Source organism: Manacus vitellinus, unplaced genomic scaffold (genome assembly GCF_001715985.3).
Source record: "Manacus vitellinus isolate BGI_N305 unplaced genomic scaffold, ASM171598v3 scaffold_32_pilon, whole genome shotgun sequence".
NCBI lineage: Eukaryota > Metazoa > Chordata > Aves > Passeriformes > Pipridae > Manacus > Manacus vitellinus.
Window position 1 is genome coordinate 6,761,599 of NW_021940460.1, and position 11,495 is coordinate 6,773,093.

General features: G+C 41.3%; 1 protein-coding gene across 1 annotated transcript; it reads left to right on the forward strand.

Annotated features, from left to right (window-relative positions):
* The first annotated feature begins 554 nt into the window (after positions 1–554).
* LOC103763766 (solute carrier family 13 member 2) lies at positions 555–10,811 on the forward strand. Its single transcript, XM_025895553.2, has 12 exons — positions 555–739; positions 1,768–1,896; positions 2,277–2,413; positions 3,455–3,610; positions 4,375–4,611; positions 4,836–4,958; positions 5,920–6,138; positions 6,236–6,318; positions 6,884–7,005; positions 8,523–8,684; positions 9,629–9,766; positions 10,505–10,811. Exons 1-12 carry the CDS (start codon positions 638–640, stop codon positions 10,634–10,636), a joined length of 1,740 nt encoding a protein of 579 aa, XP_025751338.2. The 5' UTR covers positions 555–637; the 3' UTR covers positions 10,637–10,811.
* Positions 10,812–11,495: the final 684 nt, after the last annotated feature.

Here is an 11,495-nt window from a genome sequence, read left to right on the forward strand (position 1 = left end):
CTTTGCTGCCATCTATCGTCCTTTTATTACAATTAGAGTCCAGTGTTACACAGTCTTTGTTCCAACCGTATATTAATTCTTAGTAGTGTTGGATGACTTCTTTTCCTCTTGGATGACTCTTTTTTTTTCATTTTTTTTTCATTCTTCCTTGAATGCTGAATGCTAATTAGTCAGGTGTCAGTTGGAAGAGATCCGTCCTACCGACTTGCAAAAGTTCTTTCCTCAATCCCCCTTACTTACAAAAGTTATATCCCTTATCTAAGGTTAGGCAATTCTCATCGAGTTAAGCAAAAATGCAAGGCTCATGGTACGTTAGAAGCACACGCATAGCTTTAGAGTGAAACAGTTCCACACTAATTCTTTTATGTACTGTTTTCTATTCAAGCGCTAGAAAAAAATTAAAGAAAAAAAAAAAGAAAAAGAAAAAAACACAAATTCATATTAATAAACCCCAACTCAATTTGGAACGGGCGCGGTTTAGCAGACAATGTTTAAGAGTCCCCTTCAGCAGTGGGTGGCCCCGAACGGCAGCGGCTCGGGGGGATCGCGGGGGGCGGTTGGCGGCGGGTGAACGGCCGTGCCCGTTGCCTCCAGCGGCAGATCCCGGGCCTTTCAGCACTGGGATAGCTCCGGAGCCATGGCTGGCATCTTGGAGGTGATCCTAGCCTTCAGGAAATACCTCATCGTCGTCACGGTAATCGTTTTGCCCCTCGCTCTGCCTCTGGCGGTGCCTACCAAGGTAAGGACTTTTTGAATTCCACATCTCGGAGCTGCTCCTTGTAAGTGACACAGTGAACAGACCATCAGTCTTCTTGAAGAACACTCAGTGACATGCGATTTGTGACTTTTGCTTTGCATCTGACTGGTTTAGCAAAGGACTTTCTATGCTGGAGACTATAGCTGTGAACCTAAATTACAGTCTAAGGTCCAGTTTTAATCCCTTCTGATTTTCTAACAGTATCCAATGCCCATATTCTTTAACTTTTTTCCCTTTTTTCTTTTCTTTTTTTTTTTTCTCCTGTTCTTATCCCAATCCGCCTTACTTACAAAAGTTCTATTTCTTATCCAAGGTTAGGAAACTTTTAGCAAGTTCGGCAAAAACGCCAGGAAGCACACACAGACAGCACAGAACTGCCTCAGGCTAAAGCTAATTCTTTACGAGCTGCTTTCTATTGAAGTGGTAGAAAAAAAAATTAAAAAAAAACCAACCAAAAAAAAAAACCAACCAAAAAAAACCCCCACAAACCTATTCACATTAATAAACCCCAACTCAATTTGGGATGGACACGGTTTAGCAGACAACTACTAAAACTGAGAGCAAACAATGCTAAAGTTTTAGCTTAAAGACAGACAAATGTCCTTACAGAAAAACTGACATTGTGAAAAACCTTTTTCCCACTTTTACCAAGAGCTTGTTCACAGCAGGATGGAAGCCAATATGTGCCTATGACATACGTGCCAAAGCCCTGCTAGGGTCTCTCAAAAGGCACTCATTGATGTCTTTTAAGAACAAAAATAGATAAAAAGGGTCATCAAGATGAAAAATTTCTTTCAGTGCTTGACGGGATGGATTATTAAGGTTCTTACTGCTCTCACTCAAAAATAAGGCTCAAAAAGGAATATTTTCATCTCTTCATGAATCTTTTCAGATTTCCTTCTCCAACCTGTCTGCTTTCCTCTAATCCCAGTGAATGCAATTATGTGCCATTGCCTTCTGGAAGGTGGAGTGTTCTGATCATGTCTCCTCTCCCTCCTCTTGCCCCCCAGGAGGCCAGATGTGGTTATGTTATCATAGTGATGGCAGTTTTCTGGTGCACAGAAGCCCTGCCATTGGCTGTCACAGCTCTCCTGCCCGTCCTGCTGTTCCCACTAATGAATATCATGGATGCAAACACAGTAAGAGATTTTACAGCATACGTTATATATTAATTGGTCAGCTTCTCTTATTCTGGGATTATTTCTCAGAAAATAATAATATTAACATTAACAATAACAATACTAATAACAATAATTAGCATTAGTAGTATTACTAATAACTACTTTTACTATTCCATTGCTCTTACAGAGGGAACTGGTTGTCTTCTTCATGGAATACAACTTGCACGAGCCCACAGTGAGCTCTGGGTGGAGCTGCTAATCTGAAATCAAAGCAAATTCACTCTTCAAAAACAACCCACAGTTACTCTGTGCTAATGGTTTTGGAACAACCTCCCTCAGAAAATGCCTTCTCTCTTGGCTTCTTCTGACTGTTTTCTCTCCCTTGTTCCACATTACAGGTCTGTCGGGAATATTTAAAGAACACCAATATGCTTTTTGTTGGGGGACTGCTGGTGGCCATTGCCATTGAGAACTGGCACCTACACAGGCGTATGGCTCTGCGGGTCTTGCTTATCACTGGTGTCAGACCAGCCCTGTGAGTAACAGTCATAAAAACACCATGGGATAAAGGAACTTATGTGACATATGTGAATCTGCAAATCACAGCCTACAAATGCTTTCCTGCAGTCCAAGTGAGTTAGGGCCTGAGCTAACCTTGCAAATGGGGATCCCGTGAAGTGTTACAGACCTGGCGTGCCTTTTCTGAATTCCAAATGGTTTTAGGTGGAGAAATAACAACAAGAGAGTCAATGGTGGTAAGACACAGCTTCAGACACTCAGGAAAGACCACAGATGAAACACAGCAAACATGGACTCTCTGCCTGCTACACTGATTGCCAAGAGAAGAGAAAACATGAGGATGCTTGTTTGCAAAACAACAAGTATTTTCCAGACTAGAACTCTAAGCTATGCAAAGGCTACAGCACCCTATTTAATCTGTTTTAGCTCCTAACGAGAGGGAATACTGAAGGAAATTACAAAGCAATAGAATAAAAATGCATACAAGATAAACCCCTTTCCATCTCATGTATAATCTACATCTCATCTAAAGAATAATTTTGAGGCAAATCACAGAGTAATACTGAAAGGAGGATTAGAATTTTAGATGAGTAAGAAGAGAATCTTAAATAATAGAGATGGGATAAAATTACAGAAAAACAGAGATCCTCATCCTTATGGCTTAAACTGATTGCCACTTGGGATAAAAATTCAGCTTGGAATTCCTCTTTACAATACATTATACTGCATTAACATGTGCTATTGAGATGGCATGTCTTCCTTGGAAGCATGCAGAATAAGCAGGACCTGACTAGGTAAATTGTTTGCTCCAAGCTACCAGGTTCCACTTTCCTGGTCATAAGAATGTAAAAAATTGGTTGAAATTGGAAAAAAAAAGAAAAATGAATGTAAAAATCTCACCATGTCACTCACAAAGTAGACCAGGGTAAGAGGAAGTGTTGGGTGGGAATTGCTGAGCATCTTCCAAACCCAGCACTTGTGGTCGAATCTTTGCAGCAAAAATAGAGCATTGCAGTGCTGAGTTCTGATCCAGCTTTTCCAAACCTTCTCATTCCAGACTTCTCATGGGATTCATGGTCGTGACTGCCTTCCTGTCAATGTGGATCAGCAACACGGCCACCACTGCCATGATGGTCCCCATAGCACAGGCAGTGCTGGAACAGCTGCACAAGTCAGAGCTGGAGTCCAGTGGTGCTGGTGAAGTGCAGGAAGGGTCAACTCCAGAGGGGAAAGGTGAGTGAATTCTGGGCAGCTTTCTCTTCGGGTTGATGGAGGATGACCTGATGCCTTCTTCACTGTCATAAGACTTGACAGTAAATTCTAAAAGAAGAACACACCTCAAGCATCCTGACTGCATCACACAGCATTGATGAGGCTCTTCTGTGAGCCACACAAAACCACCATAAGATCTGCTGACTTGACTGAAGTTTGAAAGAGATCAAAAGATGCAAAGAGATGATAACTAATCAATAAACAAACAACAGGAATACATTCTCCATTGGCTGAAGCCTTTCCATGAGGCTTGATATTTTTCTGTATCTTTGTCTTAGTTCAATTCTTGCCTACTGTGGAACAGATCAGATAATATGGAATTCTCACAGGAAAATTTCTGGCCTATTTCAAGCCAGAAGGGTAGGGATTAAAATGATCTTTCTAATCCAAAGCTACACAATCAAGCAACACTATCTCTTTACCACCTGTCTTGCCCTCTCCTCATGTTTGAGATGACTCCAGTGTTTCTGTAAGTCCCAGTGCCAGCAGTCAGATGCTGGTACAGAACAAGTTCCCTTCAGCCCAGCTCCTCTGGCTCTGTTGTAACTCCTGGAATTCTTACCTCTCTCCCCTCCACATGCAGTTCAGACATCACCCTAGTTCACCAAGAAGTGTCAGCAAAATGGGAGAAGATCAAAAAATTAAAGTCTTAAAAAGGGGAAATTTGCTTCCTTCAGGTTTATGTCCTAGCCTTGAAATACTGAGCTTTGCAGGCACAATATCTTTTCCTGTCCAACCAAGCTTCTGCATCTCTTTTGTTCCTTGGGATCCAGGTAATACTCATGTCGTGACAATCGAGGGAAACGAAGATCCCCTAGAGCAGAAACACTTGAAACTCTGCAAGGGAATGTCTCTCTCTATTTGTTACGCAGCCAGTATTGGAGGAATTGCAACTCTGACTGGGACAGGACCAAATCTGGTACTGCAAGGACAAGTTGAAGAGTAAGTCTGGTTGAATGTGGGATTTAATACCCATGAAACTGCATCATTCTGTACAACTGACTTCCAGGTAGCACAGAGAAAAAAATATCAGTTGGGTAACTTTGCTGGGAAGTGAGCTTCTCTTCCTTAAGGGGCCTCACAGTACCTCCCCTGTTCTAATTCATTAAGTAAATACAGAAGAGAATGTGGAATTTTGGATGCTAACAGCTTCCTGCATTTTACAGGCTCTATCCTAATAATGGTGGTGTCATCACCTTTGTCTCCTGGTTCTCCTTTGCCTTCCCCACCATGATTTTGTTACTGGTTTTGGCATGGATTTGGCTACAGATACTGTACTTGGGCTTTAAGTGAGTACCCTTCACCCTCTGCCTTCCAGCTGATGGGCCTGATCAAGGACTCATTGCACAAGTGATCCTTTTATTGATGGGGAAAGTCACACAGCAAGTGACAAATTCCTCACACAGAACAGAGACAAGCAGAACAGCACACTCAGTGTCTGTTAAAATACTGCACCTTTTTCTCTGAGGAATCTGATCAAATCCCAGAGAAACACACTCTGTAGATGCAAATAGGAAGTTCTAACAGCATATGACCTGTTCTGTGGCATTGTTGTCATGTCCCAAGAGATTGCTGTGCTTCAAAGCAGGAAATGCCTTTGTGACAAGAGTTGCTTCAGACCTAGAGGATTAGTCTTGTGCTATTATTTCCAATGCTAATCACCCCCAATACCCAGCTTACATTACCTACCTGTTTAATACTTAGCCTATCAAGTTTGTATTATTCCCAGCCTCCCTTGTTTTACATAGCAAGAGTGCTGTAATACCTGAAATGGTATTTTCATCTTCAAATTCCTCCTTTAAAATTCTCATTTTCTGTCATTTTAAAGAGCTTGGCAACTCTTTACTTCCTTGTGGTCATATAGCCTTGTCAGTCACACTGACCTTGTCCTGGTCTAGTGGAAGGGATCCCTGCCCTTGGCAGGGGGTTGCAATGAGATGGTCTTCAAGGCCCCTTCCAATCCAAACAGTTCTGTGATTCTACAGTATTTTCCCCATGTGCTCAGATACCATAATTCTTTTTGTATTTAAATCATGAGCTTTTAGGGGCAGGAAGCTTCCTTCTGATCACCTTGGCAAGCCATGGTGCTATGCAGTTAGTACCCACCACGACTGCCAATGCTATGATTATAATATATTTAATGTCAATATTCATATATCTAAAAGACATTATGACTGAGTCTAAAATTTGAATTCTTAACTGAGGCTATCTGGCAAGTGTCTCTGATATTTCTTGTCCATTTTCTTCTAGTTTTAAGGAGAATTTTGGTTGTACTGCAAATGCCGCAGAAAAGACTAAGGAGAAAGAGGCCTATGCTGTCATCCAGGAAGAGAGCAGGAAGTTGGGCAGAATGAAATTTGCAGAAATAGCAGTTTTGTCCCTCTTCATACTCCTGGTAGTGCTCTGGTTTACAAGAGATCCTGGTTTTACTACAGGCTGGGCAACAAATCTTTTCAACAAAAAAAAAAAGTACTACCATTACTCCTCATTTTGAATAAAATTAAATATGCTGGATTTTATAGAAATGAAAACATAGCTGACTAAATATCTGATTGATCTGTTGCAGGTTTGTCACTGATGGTACAGTTGCCATGTTCATTGCAATTTTGTTGTTCATCATCCCTTCTGGCTTTTCCAATGCACAAACAGGTGAGTTTACTGAAGCATCAAAAATCAACTGCCAGAATAGGTACATGAGAAGTTTCACGTTTGAGGTTTACAAAGGAAATTTCAAATATTAAATAAGATTTCAAACTGCTCTTCCTGCATAGCTACAGCTTTTGTTTAGGTTAGGCAAGGCACATATCCCATAAAAGTTCTCTGCTTCTCATTATTTAACCAAGTAGGAAACTCTTATCCCAGCAGTGTTCCTGCCTCTGCTATACACGTGTAAAAGCTTCTGAGGCTGGAATCTTCAGGAGACAAAACAACAGAAACACACACAGTTCTGCAGATATCTTGCCACACTTTTTGCTCACCCTTCCCTGCATTGTACTGTGCTTTTGGAAGCAGCTGCAGATCATTCATTAGTGTTTTTGCAAGTCAAGTTTTAAAACCTTTGTTGGTGAAGCTTTTAGCATTTGCTTCGGGAGGTAATTCCAGGTCTTGCTGACAGAAGGTTTTCCTGATGTTCAGACTAAAGTCAGGTCCCACCAAGAAGTTCTCCTTTCTTTGGAGAATGTAATATGGCTTACAAAATCTTTTTGGATTTCAGATGGCAAGTCAAAGTTCCAAGCACCTCCACCTCTCCTGGACTGGAAAACAGTTCACCAGAAAATGCCGTGGAGTATTGTGTTTCTGCTGGGAGGTGGTTTTGCCTTAGCCAAAGGCAGTGAGGTAACATTCCTTGGCTTACCTGGGATCTGTGTCTTCCTGCGTGTTTCCCACCTTGCTCTTCATGCTGTCCCAGGACACAAGAGGGCACACTGGGAGCATCGAATGTTCCTTTCCTCAGCTACTGGCAGTGGGACAGACCTCACCATCTTTGGGAGGAGTCCTGTGATTAGACCAAATCCTTATTGTTAGCTGTGCAATGGGATGGTACTACCAATCAGGACAACATGATTAACTGTGTTTCTGAAGAAGTGGATGATTAAGAAACTACCTCAACACGTTAAAGGTTCTTTAAATAAAAATTAATTGATGTGGCAAGTGTGAGGAGATAGTTTAGAGACCCATCCTGGGTACATTATCTCAAACAAACAACTTATGGAAATAGGATTTAAATTAAACTGCTAGAAGACAAATTCAGAGCTTGCTAGAGAAACTTCAGGAGCAGATAAAATCATCAGACTGAAAGGATGTGGTGCTGTACTTCTGCAGGAACCTGCCAGGAGTCCAGTGCTACACGTTGTTTTTCAGTAACGATTTGAGTGATGGTAAATGATGATAAATACAATTATGAAGTATAAAGACAATAAAAAAACTGGAAAAGGCTTCAAGTGCCTGGAATACTAGTTCAGAATTCAAAGATCAAAATTAACTGCAAAAGTGTTTCTAGAGAACAAGGATGCAGCTCAGTTTGGGAAACAGGAGGAAATAATCAAGTATCAAAAATGTAAGATGTGGAAACAACAGGTTGAGTTTTAAAGCTGCTCATACACCTTATTCTTGTCAGTGTTTTAATATTACTACTGAGAAAAAAGCAAACAGCTGGAAACTATAGGCAAGCTGATCATACATAAAACATGTAAAGTATAATCCTTCTCTCAGGACTAAGTCCTCAGGTACATTAATTTATTCAGTTTTGGCTATCAGTCTTCAACGATATATGGCTGTATGAAGAAAGAGGAAGGTAGTAAGAATGGGAAACATGCTTTTTAAAGGAAAGATTTAAGAAATTAGAATGATTTATTCTAGAATAAGTCATCAAATACAAAAAAGCTGCAGTAGAAGGCCCAGAATGACAGGGATGATGTTGGGACTTTCCAGTGACTGAGAAGAATGGAGGGTGTGAAAAGCTTCAGATAATTATCTCAGATAATGTGATGAAATCACATTAAATCACTAAAACATCTGCTAAGATACATAAAAGCATTTTAGAAAATTATTTCAAAGACCTTTGTTTACATTAAAAAGTGCCCGAAATATTGATCATGTACAACTGATCTGAGCTATCAATAATGCACTACAAATGTAGTATCTTCTTCTTTCAAATTCTTTGGAAGGGAAAGCATGTTCATTTCCTCTCTATGAACACTGGCTCCTACATGTTTTTCTGCAGAGAGCAGTTTGTATGAGAACTGCTATGACAAGGGAAGGTCGAATTGACATGAGAACTGTAACTGGACTGCAATGTGGTTATTTCCTCTCCAGTCTACTATCCTGAGAGCCCTCTTTTTTTTTTGTTACAGAAATCTGGTCTGTCTGCATGGTTAGGTACCAAACTGACCCCTCTGCAGCACGTCCCTCGCTCAGCAATTGCCTTCCTAGTGTGTCTCCTCGTTGCCACTTTCACTGAGTGCACCAGCAACGTGGCCACCACCACCCTCTTCCTCCCTATTGTGGCTTCAATGGTAGGTTCCAGCATTTCAAAATGTTCTTATAAGAACAGTTTTCAACTCCTCTCCAAGCATACATCTGCTCAATTGACAAAATTAACTGGCTGCCATAGCCAAGCACTGGTTTGTGTGTCCAAACAGGGATACAAGACTTAAAACATACATATGTGTATGTGTGTGAATATATCTCTGTATAAATACACTGTGCTTAGTTCAACCCTTCTAAAATCATTGCTGGGGAAGAGTAAAGGGATTAAATCCATTGGCATATTAGACTTTGCCTTCTGGCCTAAACAACCCCATGAGGTCACTGCCAGCTGTACTTGTTTTTTCCAATTTGTTCTGCATGGACACAGCAACAGCAGCAGCATTTGCTTCCCTGCAACATTCCAGTACTGTATTTCACTCCGACCACTGGCCTTCCAGAAGTCTCTGAGGGTGATAGCATGACCTAATTCAGACTTTTTGCATTTCCACTGCAGATTCCTGTTGCTGGGGTAGACAGAGTTCTGCACTGTGAAAAGCTGGTTCCAGACAAAAAATGCAATAAGCTCCCCCAAAATCTTTTGGCATAGGCCACACACTCCAGCAAACCCTTAAACTGATCACCTGCAGAGCTTGGGCTGCCCTGTCTCCTCTGATAATTTCATTTTGTTCTTAACCAGTCTCAAGCCACTCTACAATTTTTTCCCAGGGTTTAGAGGTGAATGCAAGCATTATTAGCCATTTATACAGCAGCCTCAGGAACACAAAGCCCTGACCACAAAATCAATTCTTGCATTTGTTGCATAAAGACATGGACTAGAAGTGTCTCAAGCAGCACCAAAACCTGAGTGGCTGCAGTGTTTGATGAAGAACGAGGTTTCTGACAGGGACAAATACAATCAGGTTTCTGACAAAAGATTTCTCTGCAGTTTGGGGTATCCAAACCAGCTTCTTTGCTCTCTCTTCCTGCACAGGCTGAAGCCATTTGCCTCAACCCACTCTATGTCATGCTGCCCTGCACACTTTCTGCATCGCTGGCGTTCATGCTCCCTGTGGCCACTCCTCCCAATGCCATTGTCTTCTCCTATGGACAGCTCAAGGTTATGGATATGGTGAGCAAAATCATGTTCTTGTCAGAATTTTCACCTCTAGATTTGGTCTTTCCTTTTTCTAATATTGGTTCTTCTTGGGAGAGTGTTAGAAATCTCCCTTTGCTGGGCTGATGGAAAATGGAAGGAAGACACACGAGTGCATTAATAAAGGGTCACACTCACTCAGAGCCTCAGAAAGGTGCTATTGAGCTTTTAAAGAACAGCCAAGGCCTCTTGAAGATGTTCCAAGAAGAGCTGCCAATGAGAAACAACAATGTCTAAGTGCTTGAGAAGCCCACATGTAGGGCATAGAGGTGTCAAAGAGCCCTGTCATCTGGGCAGTCCTTCTGCAGGGGTGGGGGACAGTCTGGCACATCTCACTGGGCTGCTCTGATGCCCTGAGAAATCATCGTGTTAAAGACAGATGGACACAGATGCCATGTCTCTTGATAACTTTTCTAACTTACAAGTGATTCAAGAGGAATTCCAAAATAACATTAGGGATAAATACCAGGTCAGAAGAGAAAGTTCTACATGAGTGAGTTCAAAGGATTTCAGGACTTCTAGTTAAGGAGTTTTATCTGATGGAAACTTGTTTCCCCCCAGGACAAATTATATTTGTGAAGAAAACCAGCTTAAAATAATTTGATGGACTTGTGAAAAAAGGCCAAAGAGAATCTGTCAATACAAACAATCCCAACCAGCAAGAAAGGAAAGTGCTCAGTTCAACTAACAGTGCTTCTTTTTTTATAATTCTAGGCCAAAGCTGGATTTGTACTCAACATTCTGGGAGTTCTGACAATAACTCTTTCCATCAATACCTGGACTTCAACTTTCCTCCAGCTGCAAATTTTCCCAACTTGGGCAAACAAGACAGGTTCGTGCCCATAACGTGAACAGGAGAAGGGAGCAGTGACTGTTCCTGTTAGAGCTGCAGTGAGAGCAGGACTGCCCTCCACGCCAGCTTTGCCAAGGCAGTGGTATAGAGACAGGTCTGTTCTGTGGAAAAGGGCAATCCACCCTCAAGCAAAACTGTTCTGTTGATAACAGCAATAAAATTTTTTAACAGTGCTGTTTATCTGTCAATTTTGTCACCCCAGCAGTAAGACAAGGTAACCTTTTGGCTTTTCAGCTGTCCCAGGAACCTTTAGATTTTGTGTCTCTGCAGGGATATTTTCCCCAAGTGCTTTTCCACCCCACCTGTAAAGTTTGAAATCTGCAGCAAGAAAGAAGAGAGATGTATATATATATTGATATGCATAAAGAAGGAGAGAGACTCCGTGTTCCTGATTTCATGCATGTATTGTCACAAGAAACACCTGTATATGGGTATATGTTCAAACTGTATATGACTATTATATGCTGTTATGGGCATTGACAGCATTACAGACAAATCACATACTGTCAGCCCCTTCTATTTTTGAAATACATATATTTGCTGTCCCCTTGTTATGAGTGTAAAATGCACCATAACTGAGGTTCAGTTCAGACAGAGCAGTTATTCAACATGTGCTCCTGAGGTTTGCACTGAAATCTTTGCTCTGTTGTTGCCTGCCTAAATTTTGCACAAACAATGTTGTTGCTTTTCAGAAGTCCCACTCTGGTGGCATCCCCATACTGGTACCATCAGAGTGAATAAGAGGGAATTTCACCCTAAATGAGTGCATGCTCTTCAAAACTTTTCTTCTTTCTTTCTCAGTCCTAAACATTAGGAGACAAGGACATTGTGCAGTGTACATTTCACTTACAA